The sequence below is a fragment of the Rhinolophus sinicus genome, chromosome 14 (assembly GCF_057876585.1).
Source record: "Rhinolophus sinicus isolate RSI-liver-muscle chromosome 14, RSI-T2T, whole genome shotgun sequence".
Taxonomy (NCBI): Eukaryota; Metazoa; Chordata; class Mammalia; order Chiroptera; family Rhinolophidae; genus Rhinolophus; species Rhinolophus sinicus.
In genome coordinates, this window is record NC_142514.1 from 111432314 (window position 1) to 111445877 (window position 13564).

Below are 13564 nucleotides of genomic sequence, written 5' to 3' on the forward strand. Positions count from 1 at the left end.
GTCCTGATCCTTTGTTAGTTTGTAAAACAATCAGGCAACAAAGATCATGAAAAATCTAAGTAAGCTTTTTATTTTTCTATTTTAAAAATAATTTCTGTAAAATGTATTTAATTCCCATTTCTGTATTTCTAAACTTCACATTTTCTCTGACTTTATACTAAAATCCTTTCTTCAAACCATTTACATTAATCTCCAAACTATTTTCCCTGTCTACCAAGGTATGAACAATGAATGGCTCCAGTTCAAGGATAATTTTTCCCCTACAATCACCCATGAGAAATCATCACAGTTGCTTATCGTCCTTGTTCTATTCAGATTATAATAAAACACTAGAAAATCACTTCTATGAAACTAGATAGCTTGCTGCTGCTGGCAATACAGTTAGTGAGTCTGCTAAACCATGCATGAAACCCAATAAATCACATCATTTATTTCAATGTGCTATTCTATAATCTTTGTTCTGGAAGGCTCATTTGTTGCATGCACAAACCAGTGAAACAATATCCTTCCAATGTTTCATATTTCCTGATTCATAACTGACTGTCTAGATATGCAGTAAGTTACAACATAACAGAATTCATATATATTATTTTAAAATGGGCAGACTATTTCCAAAACTTCTAGAACAAAGATTTAACTTCCAGCTTAAAGTATGTCTGCCTGACAAAACATGCACACAAATGTTTACAAGCCCAAATATATGCCCCCCCCACCAAATTTTGTTTAAAGGCCCTTTTCATTAGATTTCAGATTAAATGAACTTATAAAAGTCCAACTTTGTATAGTTCATTACTTGGTTTTCTTTTATTGTGGAATTAATTTCTCCTGAGGTATCATGTAAGTTCTGAAGAAAGTCAGATCTGAATTTGAATCTCAGGTCTGCCACTTAATAGCTCCATGACCCTGGACAATTTTTAATTTTCTCAAGGTATTAGTTACTTATCTATAGAATCAAATCAGTACCACCTACCTCATAGGTTGTTGGGAAGATTAAAATAGTGCACAAACTGTCACATAAGAGTCATGTCATGGCTAAGTACATAGCACATAATAAGCATTCAACTTTTAGTTTTCATCATGTTATTTTAAGCACAGCAATAACTTGAAAACACATAAGTTAATTTTTTTAAATGTAAGGTCTTCTCTTTAAATCTGCTTTGCTGAAAATATTAAATTTCAAAACCAAAATATAAAACCCTGACTACTGTTTTTCTGCCCATAATCTTCTATCTACTTAGGATGCTTTTTCCATATCCCTCTATTTTCTTCCTCCCACTTCATCTGTCTGCTGAAATAAAACCCAATTTCTGGATCCCTACTCACTCACTGTTGATGTGTTATGGTAAGTGCAGATGTAAATGGCATATGTAGATCTCATAACTACAATATAAGTAAAATATAATAAAAATATAAAATATATGTGGTGAAAATGAAGAGCTTTATAACAGGGATTCAAATACTTGTCAATTCAAAGACTGGACAGCTGTAAGCACAATGAACATTAATTTCAGATCTTCCTTTCCTAAAGAATCTATTGCTGGGTACTCTAAGAACTAAAACAAATAAGTTTAACTAAAAATGACACGTCCTTGTGTATTTGCTAATCAAGAGGATTTCTAAGTCCAGAAAAGTAATTTAGGAACATTAAGTCACATTTATAGATAACAATCTCATTCCTAAAGACAAGTTAGTAAGTATTATGCTTTCTAGAAATTTAACCTAATATAAGAAGAAATACTGATTAAGACTAGTCTTATAGTCAAGAAAGTGCAGTCAGGCGTCATAGTAACTTTAATGAAGAAACCAAAAGTTGATAACTTTTTCAAGTATATTAGAAATCAGGCCACTATGCACTTAAAAATCATCTTTAAGAATATTTTCTATGGACAAGTAATAAACATTTTCCCAGGTTACTATAAGAAATATATAATTTTTTTAAAGTTAAAGAAGAAGCTAAACTTATCTGAAAATTATACTACTTGAATATCTGAAGCTAGGGTTTCCAGGCAGGAATTCCCGCCCGTTCTCAGGAATCTTTTTCGCTTTACCATTCCCGAATCCTGAGAAAAGTTGGTCGGGAAATCGGGAAAATAGGCTCCTTCAACCCAGTAATACCCACAATGGGAAATAAACGTATTACTCACAATGTATCTTAGACATTTTACTATTTATCGCTAGGGTTTCTGGATGGGAATTCCCATCAGTTCTCGGAATTTTTTTCACTCTTCCGTTCCCAAATCCCGAGAAAAGTTGGTTGGGAAATTGGGAAAATTGGCTCCTTGAACCCAGGTGGTTGGTATAATCGGCTGTCACTTTGTGGAAATGATTCATCATGGAGAACAGAAAACAGTTTATATCTCGGGATTCGGGAAGGGGAAAGCGAAAAAAATTCCTGAGAACAGGTGGGAATTCCCACCTGGAAACCCTATCTGAAGCATTGCCATGCAACCTACTAGAGGTAGCAGAAAATGACGATATTTAACTTTATTATGTGCTCTATTCCATGAAGGTACCCAATTCAAAAATAACTTACCCTTTGAGCTCTTTCTTTTAAATCTTGATCTTGAGCTAAAAATGATTCCAATTTTTTCTGGACATCTATAAGTTTTTCTGGGTTGATTCTTTGTAACAAAAAGATAAAGGTTAATTAAGACATCTCAATTTTAGAAACTGAAAATAGTACACTATTTTCCTCAGTATTTTAAAATCTGTAACATTATTTCTTATCTATGAGCCAGATTAGATTAAAATTACACTAGACAAAAATTTGACTCTCTTGCATAATGAATAATGCAAGAGAGGAAATAAGGGGAAAAAATGAAAGATCAAACATCTTTTCTAAACATCCCATGCTGAGTGAGCGAAAGATACTAAGGCTAACACCACAATTAGCATTGGTACTTAAGTCTATAAAGCTAGAAAGTAGCCTCTCATGGGAGATGGATTATCAATGAAATGGAATAAATGAAATCTAATGTCATTTGTGTATTCCTGTTTTTCAGCCAAATATCATAAAGCCAACTTCAAACAAACAATTAGCCAAGGGATATTAATATTGTCTTCCTTATCTGGATACTAGGCATAATATAAAAAAGAATTCTTACTTAAATTCTGCCCAGGAAGGCTACAGGAAAGAATGAAATTCTTACAAGGGTCTAGGTTTTCCTGATTTTAGACTGAACTGCTTTGTTCCTGAAAAGCTGGGGTGATGATGATAAGTGGTAATGTATAAGGTGGTTTTTACTTTTTATAATTGTAAAAAAAAAAAATTCAAAATATACAAAAGCAGAAAATTTTCACTCAGACTCAACAATTACCAACTCATAGCCAATCTTGTTTCATCTAAACCCTTACCCATGCCAGCCCAATTAAACAACCTTCCCAATTATATTCCTCCAAATAAAAGCCAGGGTGTTTCAAAGGCCCAAATACAAGTGAGACTGATCCATTCTGCTGACACTCAATCTAAATATCTTCAATGACATAGGAGCAAAACCCTCTGAAATGGACAGACAACCCTAAAAAATTTTATCCAAGACGTTTAATCCTTTCAACCATCAGTGCCGCCTAAGACCAATAAGTTCTCTTTTTCCACTAACAGTCTTCTGAAAAAATTAAAAACTAAAAAATCACAAACCAGACAGCAGAATAGATTAGAGTGAGGAGGGTATCAGGTATACATAATTAACACAATAATTTCATGCCTTCGTTATCCTAACAATAACATCAAGACACCAAGTAGTTCTCACTTGATTTCCTTCACAGGCACTTTCTTCTGGAGAAGCTGCTGCACCATCCCTTTTTCTTCCGAGGGGAGCAAAATTAATAAGGCTTCACCATCCTCTTTATACCTAAACAAAAAACAAACAAAATCTCTTCCACATCAATGCAATCTGTGTTATATATATTAACAGTTTGATGAATAGGTAATATGTAAGTTCACCTAATTAGTAAATATTAGGAATACCATTTTTTTAACTTCTATGACAACAGAAAACTGAGACTCTGAACACTTTTCAAATTTTCATCACTAGTTATAATTCCTAGTAACTTTGAGGCTATACAAACGCAAGATCTAGATCCTTAAGAAACAAATCAATGAAAAAGAATTTCTTAAATAGCTCTCTACCTATAGCAAGGAGACAATTTCTCATTCAAGCCACCAGAATGTTGTAATAAAATTAGGCATTTAATAAACGTGGAACCCTGTACATTAAGGAAATCTAATCCTCTTCCTGGGGATCTGACTTATAAGAAATGGATCTCTACCCAAGTGAAAAACTTGCCTCCAATCTGTGTACTTCTTTTCCCTTACCGAAAATCTTATTTCGTGCTGCACCACCAGAAATTTCTACATAAGCAGGCCACAAGACACCCACAGAAACTTAAGCTTCTTGTGCTACTTGAATACAGATTTCTGATACCTTAGTGTCAGCTATTATGTGCAAATAGTAAAACAGCCTGGAATTGGGTATTTGTGGAAACTAAATTTTAAAGACACAAAAGAAAAAGTAATCTCAAAGCACTCTCTTCATGGTTCATGCTATAAAACACGAGGGGCAAGTTTTTATAGTTAACCAAATAAACTATTTACTGAGAAACCATGGCAAGGATAACAGTGAAGGACACAAAGAAATAGAAGATGAATATCCCTGTCTTCAGTAATCTAACAATCTAGTTGACTAAAAAAGACAAACACACACAAAAGCAAGAGATTCAAGAAAAAGCCCCAACATGGTAAATGAGTCAATGTCAAAGGACAACAATGGGCAATAAAATGCCATGTACTGAGAAGTGAAAAGAAACCATTCAGGGTCAGCCACAGAAGAACAGAAACGAATCATAGCAGATGGAATTTGAGGTGGGTCTTGAAAATGGATAGAAAGGAAAAAGCTAAGGTATCACAAAGGGGAAGAATGAACAAAGGAAAAATACAAAGCAAACTTAGAAAGAAATAAAGATAGGAGAAACTCAACCAAAGCCAGTGTATATAAACAGCAGTAATGATTGCTAGAAAGGTACATTAGAGTCTGGTTCCGAAGGACCTTGAATGCCTCTACTAGAGAGATTGAAAACCACTGTATGGAAGCAGAATTTTATCACTAAATGGAGAAGGGAAACACTGACTTTGTTGACTTATTGTACTGTACTATAAAGACGAAATGGCAATTTTTCCCTCACATGTCGATTTCAACTCCTACACATAATGTGAAACACCAGTGTAATACCTTTACAGAAGTATATAAATATGTGTGTGTCTTTATTTTTACACAAACACATAGAAAAGTACAAAATAAATCAAAACTGTTAAGTTTTAAGTTAATTCATACATTTTTAAAAATTAAGGGGCCACACTGTGCCAGGCACTGAAATAGAGTGATAAAACATTGTTCTGGCTGTCACAGAGATTATAGACTAGTAAGGACAGACATTAAAACCAGTGAATAACAATAAAGTGGGATGAGTGTTACAGTAGATATACAGTATGTGAACATAAAACGGACAGCTCTACTAAATGTAGTCTAGGAATCAAGAAAACTGCCTTAAGGAAATGACATCTAAGAGCTGAGAACTAAAGAACAATTAGAAATTAATCAAACATTAGGGAGAGTCAAGTTTTCCACAGGGAAAAGGCAGCAGTTGAGGGCCCAGTGGATAATTTTGTCTTTTTCATGCTTATTTGCTTTTTCTAGGTTTTCCAAATGCATGTGTACTAGACAGGAAGAAAAGAGTAAGGCTAAACATATATTTATTCCTTTTACTAAATATGTTTCATAACAGGAACACTAGTACCAAATACCTTCCTCATTGTATTTTAACATAGGCTAGTATGACCCAAATGTTTCATCTTCATTTCCTATAAAGAAATATGAATTTAAAGCATCCCCCTGAGCAGTGTTGGACTAAACTATCTGTGAAGGCAGAAATTATTAGTATATAAAGTAGTGAGGCAACAGCCTAAGCAGATAAAATATCTGAGAGACATCACAACTTCTGAGGTTCCAAGAGACAGGCTGAGGGTCAAAGAGGACAGAGATCAGTTAATAATGACCACTACACAGTGCACTTACTAAAATGCCCTCAAGGCAGCTAGACTCTTGAGGTGAAGTCAGTTACCTTCATAAGACTTCATAAGAAGTCTTATTTTGTGTGGCCCAAAGAGGAACAGTTCAGGAGGGAGATCTGTGGGTTGAAGAATAACCAACCATTTTAATATTCTATATCCAAATTCAGAGATGGAGAGATAAAATAAATAGGTCCCCAAGTCTACATAGGGCCAGAACTGTAGTAAAGGGGTAAAGAGAAAGCTCTGGGACATCAAAAAGGCACCCACTAAAAATCTCTGATCTTCGGACTGACTCATAAGCAGAAATAATAAGTCTGATAATCTACATCGATCTTTTCTACGCATTCATGCTCCCACGGAGAATCTGGGAGAAAAAGTCATGATTAAAGTCACAAGAGGGCCATAGCCAAAAGTTTTAAAAGTATAGGTAACAGAGAATATACAAAGGTTAAGACAAAGGTTAATATACAAAAGAGAATATACACGAGGTTAAGACAAACTGGAACACTGAAATTTAGAAAACAAAATTCTCAAAGGAAAAATGGAAAAAAAGTCCAAAGTCGAATGGCACAAGGCAAGCATCTAATAAAAAGTCCACTAGACATTTTACCTGTTTTACATCACAGACAACTTTTCCCAGAAACAATGGAAAGCACAAATTATCTCCCACACACCAATACCAAAAAATTTCCAGTAAGGTTTTATTTCAAAAATAAAAGCACTTTTTAAAAAAGACATAAGACGTTTTACTTTTTTAATGCTTACAAGAATAGTTTATTTACCTATGAGCTAGCTTTTAGATTTCAAAAGCAACATCCAAGGCCAGAAGCTAAGTATATGTATAAAAAAAACAAATGTTCTTCATAAGGCCTACATTTTAAAACTCTGTATGTTCAGACACATTAAGAGACACTCTAGGCACCCTATAAAAAGCCCTGCATCTGAACAAAACAAAAATCTCATTTTCACTATCAGTATTAATACATTACATTTATATAGCTCTTTAGAATTTATGAAGAGCTCCATTTTAGACTGATTTGCCAAACTTAAAAGGAAGCAACCAACAGGTGAAGCAAATAAAACCTAGTTGCTGGGGTTTCCAGTCAAGATGGCAGAGTAGGTAAACACTGTGCTTGCCTCCTCCAATGAACACATTAAACTTAGAAATAAATTATAGAGCAGTCAACCTGGACAACCATCCAAAGACTAGCTAAACAGAAGTCCTATACCTAAGGACATAAAGAAGCCACCTCAAGACTGGTAGGAGAGCTGGAGATACAAAATGAACTGGTCTCACACCCACATGCGGCGGTCGAGAATCGAGAGGGATATCTCAGCTGCAGAGGTCACCTCTGAAGAGTGAGGGGTCCCAGCGCCAAACTGGGCTCCTCAGCCCAGACCACCAGTGCTGGAAAAGAAGCCCCCACAACATCTGGTTGTGAAAATGAGTGGATTCCATCTGTCCAGGTAAGATGGAAGGTAGCTAGACACCCAGGCATCCTCTTAAAGGGCCGGTGCACAGAGCACACATCCAGTGCTCCAGGGGAGGGACTGCAGCTCGGGAGGTGCCAGAGATATATAGGAAAAGACTAAGTTGTGTGGCTACAGGGTGAGCACTGCAGGGAAAGCTGCCATAGTCCGTGTGTTAAGCTCTCCTCCCCTGTAGCCAGCAGGAGGATGCCATCTTTCCTGTGTTGAGCTCTCCCCACCACACAGCCAAATCTGAATTTTGAATGGCCTGGTGAGCTCTGCTCACTCCACCCTGGCAGACTCCCTAGGACTCAGCTCCACCCATCTTGCTGAACACCAAAGGCATTTTTACAGCTGGTAAGCAACCAGTGCTAGCATGAGCTGCAGTCATTCTTGGACAACTCTTTGGGATCTATGGGACCCAGGTAGGTTGGTGTACTCTGAGACTTTTGCAGAGTGGACCCAGGCTCAGAAGTGGGGTCAAATCTGACTCCACATTAACCTGCTGAACACCACTCACCCCACACTGGTGACTCCATGAGATACCACCCCACCCAACTCACACACCGCCAGAGGCTGTTTTCCAGCCTACAGGCAGCCAGTGTTGACTTATCCTATAGTCTCTCTTAGACAAGTTTCAGGGGTCCTCAGGCCCCAGGCAGGCAGTGGCTGGCCTCAGTGTACACTGAGCCTTTTAAAGAGTGGTTCCTGGCTCAGAACTAGCATCAAATCTTAATCTGCATTAACCTGTTGAACACCACTCACTCCACAATGGTGACTCCTTAAGACCCCCTCCCCACCCAACTCCCATACTACACAAGGCTCTTTCAGCAGGAAAGCCTGATGGACAGGCAGCTGGTGACAGCGAGCCTCAGGGTGGCCTGGGCCTTTCGCTGAGCTGCCACAGTCCTAGTACTGATGACAGCTAGCCTCAGTTCCCACCGTGGCCTCTCCCACACACCTCTAGGTCCAGCACAGGTAGCGACCAACCACAGATCACTTTGTCGCAGCCCTGGATCAGTCACAGGCAGCAGCTTACCTTGGCCTGCACACGAACTCCTCCCAAAAGGAGGAACCAGCACCCCTGGTGGCCAGCTTCAAACCACAACAGAATACCACTCAATTAGCCCCACAAGCGGCATACCAAAAGAGTGGTGTCAGAAGGCACCAGAGCCCATCAGGGCAAATCCTGCTCCATGGGGTCAGCCCCCGCATAGCAACTCATACACTGTGTTCATGGCCAATTCTCATAACCAGTAAGCCTGAGGGTCAGTCCCACTCACTGACATACCAAAAGCAATCAAAACCCAACTACAACAGGAAGGCAAATACAACCTACACGAGGAACACTCCTGGAGCATCTGGCTCAAGTGACAAGGGACACTGCACCACGGGGCCCCACAAAACACCTACTACATAAGGCTACCCTACCAAGACTGGGAGATGTAGCAGATCTACCTAATACAGAGAATCAAACACAGGGAAGGAGCCAAAACGAGGAAATAAAAATGCATGTCCCAAATGAAAAACCAGGAGGAAACTCCAGAAAAAGAACTAAATAAAACGAAGGTACTCTAACAAATACAGACTTCAAAACACGAAGGATGATTAATGAACTTAGTGAGGATGATTGTGATAAAGATGATTAATGAACTTACTAAGAACTTCAGCAAAGAGATAGTAAGCATACAGAAGGGCAAAGAAACCACAAAAAAGAACCACTCAGAAATAAAAAATACAATGACTGAAATGAAGAACACACTAAATGGAATCAACAGATTAGATGAAGCAAAGGAACGAATCAATGATTTAGAAGACAAGGTAGCATAAAATACCCAATCAGAACAAGAAGAAAAAAGAACAAAAAACAATGAAGATAGTTTAAGGGACCTGTGGGACAACATTAAAGCATAACAACATTCACATCATAGAGACTACCAGAAGGAGAAGAGATGAAGCAAGGGATTGAGAACCTATTTGAAGAAATAATGACTGAAAACTTCCCTAACCTGGTGAAGGAAATAGACATACAAGTCCAGGAAGCGGAGAGTCCCAAACAAGAAGAATCCAGGCAAACACCAAGACACATCACCATTAAAATGCCAACGGTGAACGACAAACAGAGAATCTTAAAAGCACCAAGAGAAAAGCAGTTAGTTACCTACAAGAGAGCTACCATAAGACTGTCAGCGATCTCTCAACAGATTTTTTAAGATTTTTATTCCAGTATAGCTGGCATACAATATATTAGTTTCAGGTGTACATCATAGTTATTCAACAGTACCCACCTAGCACCATAGGGTTATTACCACATTACTGATTATATTCCCTATGCTAAATAAGTGATCACCATGGTAAGACCAGCAACTATCTGACACTGTACCACGCTATCACAATATTATTACTCTTTTCCCTGCCTTTTTAAATTTTTCAATGAAAGTTAACATCCAATATTATTTTATATTAATTTCAAGTGTATAGCATACTGGTTAGACATTTATATAATTTAGGAAGTGGTCCCGCTGACTAGTAATACATAGTTATTACTACATTATGTTCCCTATACTTCACATCCCCATGACTATTCTGTAACTACCAATTTGTATTTAATCTCTTCATCTTTTTCACCCATCACCCAACCCCCCCTCCAATCTATCACCCTGATAAATCTATTAGGTTGGTGCAAAAGTAACTGTGGTTTAAAAGGTTAAAAATTGCAAAAACCACAATTACTTTTGCACCAATCTAATAGTACCCATATAACACTATACCTAGTTATTACAATGTTATTATCTATATTCCTTATGCTAGTCCGTATATTTCCATGACTACTGTGTAACAACGAATTTGTACTTCTTAATCCCTTCCCCTTTTCACCCACCCCCAACTCCTCTCCAGTCAGGCAACCATCAAAATGCTCTCTGTATCTATGAGTTTGTTTCTGTTTCGCTTGTTTATTTTGTTCTTTAGATTCCTCTTATAAGTGAAGTCATATGACACGTCACTGTCTGACTTATTATACCCTCTAGATCCATCCATGCTGTTGCAAATGGCAAGATTTCCTTCTTTTTTACGGCTGAGTTAATATTTCATTTTATGTATGTACCACCTCTTCTTTATCCATTCATCTATTCAGTGACACCCAGATTGCCTTCTTATCTCGGCTTATGTAAAAAATGCTGCAATGAACATATGGATGAGCACACTCCCAGAATGAAGTAGCATTCTGGGTATTTTGGATAAATACCCAGAAGTGGGATTAATAGGTCCTCATTTGTTTCTTGTGAAAGTCTATTTTGTCTGGTATAAGTATTGCTACACCAGCATTCATTTGTTTGTTGACATTTTCATGAAATACCTTTTTCCATCCCTTTACTTTCAGTCTTTGTGTGTCTTTCAATATGAAGTGAGTCTCTTCTAGGCAACATACGTAAGGGTCTTGTTTTCTTATCCATTCAGGCCCCTATCTTTTGATTGAAGCATTTAATCCATTTACATTTAAACTAATTGTTCATAGGTTATGTAGTTATTGCCATTTCATTATTTATATTTGTTATTTTATTTTTTTCATTTTAAAGAGGTCCTTCTAAGATTCCTTGTTATACTGATTTGGTGGTGATGAACTCCTTTAGGTTTTTTCTTGTCTGGGAAGCCCTTTATCTGTTCTTCGATTCTAAATGATAGATTTTCCAGGTAATCTTTGTTGTAGGTCCTTGCTTTTCATCACTTTGAATATTTCTTGCCAATCCTTTCTGGCCTGCAAAATTTCTGTTCAGAAATCAGCTAACAGTCTTATGGGGGCTCCTTTGCAGATAACTGCTTTTCTCTTGTTGCTTTTAAGATTTTCTGTCTTTAACCTTTGGCATTTTAATTATGATGTATCTTGATGTTTGCCTCTTTGGGTTCATCTTGTTTAGGACTCTGTGCTTGTATATCGGTTTCATTCATCAGGTTAGGGAAGTTGTATGTCACTATTTCTTCAAACAGGTTTTCAATTCCTTGCTTTCTCTCTTATCCTTCTGGTATCCCTGTGATCCGAACATTGGTACGCTTGATGTTGTCTGGGAGGCCCCTTAAACTTTCTTCAATGTTTTGGATTCTTTTTTCCTTTTTGCTGTTCTGGCTGGGTGTTTTCTACTACCTTATTTTCTCCATCACTGGTTCGATTCTCTACTTCATCTAATCTATTGCTGATTTCCTGTAATATATTCATTTCTGTTATCGTATTCTTTATTTCTGACTGGTTCTTTTTCCTGTTTTCCTATCTCTGTTTTTATGTTTCCTATCTTTGTTGAAGTTCTTCCTGAGATCATTGAGCATCCTTATAACCAGTGTTTGGAACTCTGTGTCTGGTAGATTGCTTGTGTCCATTTTGTTTAGTTTTTTTCCTGAAGCTTTGTTCTGTTCTTTTATTTGGGACATGTTTCTTGTCTCCCCATTTTGGCTGCCTCCCTGTGTTTGTTTCTATGTACTAGGTAGGGCGGCTATGTCTTCCAGCCTTAGCAGAGTGGACTTACGTAGTAGGTGTGCTGTGGGGCTCAGTGGCGCAGTCTTTCTGGTCACTTGAGCCACACACTCCAGATGTGTTGCTTGGGTGGGTTGTGTGTGCTCTCCTTTTGTAGTTGAGCCTTTGTTGCTATTTGCACATCAATAGGAGGGATTGACCCTTGGGTTCACTGGTTGTGAGGTCTAGCTGAGACTACAATGGGAGTTCTGGTGCAGGGGATGACCCAACAGAACAGAATCTGCCGCAGCAAGGCTCTGGTGCCTGCTCAACCCACCCGTATGTGTCGTTCTTGAAGGCAGCTGGGCGATTCTCCAGCTTGTTTCAAAGCTGGCCATTGGAGATGCCAGCCCCAGGGACACCTTGGAGGGGATCCACTAAAGGTCAAGTTTTGCCACAGCCCGGGCCACCCAGCAGGAACCACAAAGAAATCTGCAGATGGCTGCGGCTCATGCCATGCTTAGAAGTATCTCGAGAGGCCAAGTGCAAAGACAACTGCTGTTAGTGCCAGACTTAGGGCTGCTCAGCCAGAGGTAGAGGACATGCTCAAGCCAGATGCAGCTTGTCTGGGTTCTGTGAACCTTTGAGAAACCCTAAGAAAATCTACAGCATGAGCTAAGGCAAGCAGTTTGTACAAAAAAATCCACGGGAAGCAGCTTTGATGTGCCAGAAAGTTGGGCAGGGCAGTGTCTAGAATTACCAGACCATGCGAATGAGACTTTAGCCAGCTTGATGGAAACTCAAGATCTGATGGCCACCTGTGCCTGCATGCTGAGAAGAGGGAGGGCTCAACAAAGAAACAATGGCCTCTGAGACCTCCTCCATCTCGAAGAAAGCTGCCACTGCAGCCCCCGTTCTAAGCCAAACAACTCAGTTCTCCACCATATGTCCCTGCTGCCTTTCCAGCTGCTGCCCCAGGTCTAAGCCAGTGATTCTGTCAGTGAGTAAGTGCTTGTGTAGTCCCTTTAAGAGGAACAGCTGGGACTTTAGCCACCTCCATCTCCTTCAGTCACAATGTTCACTGGTTTTTACAACCAGAAATCATGGGGACTTCTCTCCCTGGCATTGGAGCCCTGGGCTGGGATGGGGCTGGAAGGTCTCAGTCCTCTGGGTGAGACCTCCACAACTGAGACAGTCCTCCCAATTTTTAATGGTCATATGTAGGTGTGGGACTAGCCCATTCTTATCTCTGCCCTTCCTACCAGTCTCAAGGTGGTTTCTTCTACAAGTCCCTTAGTTACAGGGCTTTGCTTGAACAAGATTTTAGGTGATTATCAATGATGGTCGTTTTGTAGTTTAGTTGTAATTTTGATGTGGTCATGACAGAAGGTAAGCACAGCATTTCCCTACTGCACCATGTTGACTGTAACCCCACAACAGAAACTTTGCAGGCCAGAAGGGATTGTCATGAAACATTTAAAGTGATGAAAAGTAAGAAACTACAACAAAGACTACTCTACCCAGGAAGACTATAATTTAAAATTGAAGGAGGAATAATGAGCTTCCCAGGTAAGAAAAAGCTA

General features: G+C 38.7%; 1 protein-coding gene across 2 annotated transcripts in view; it reads right to left on the reverse strand.

Annotated features, from left to right (window-relative positions):
• Nucleotides 1–13564, reverse strand: part of DDX10 (DEAD-box helicase 10) — a 292846-nt gene that overhangs the window by 223293 nt on the left and 55989 nt on the right. For both annotated transcript variants that reach the window (XM_019714905.3, XM_019714904.3), the window contains exons 10-11: nucleotides 3750–3851; nucleotides 2534–2621 (exon numbers count right to left, since the gene is read on the reverse strand). In XM_019714905.3, the coding sequence (XP_019570464.3) occupies nucleotides 2534–2621; nucleotides 3750–3851 (190 nt within the window). The remainder of the gene's footprint in view (nucleotides 1–2533; nucleotides 2622–3749; nucleotides 3852–13564) is intronic.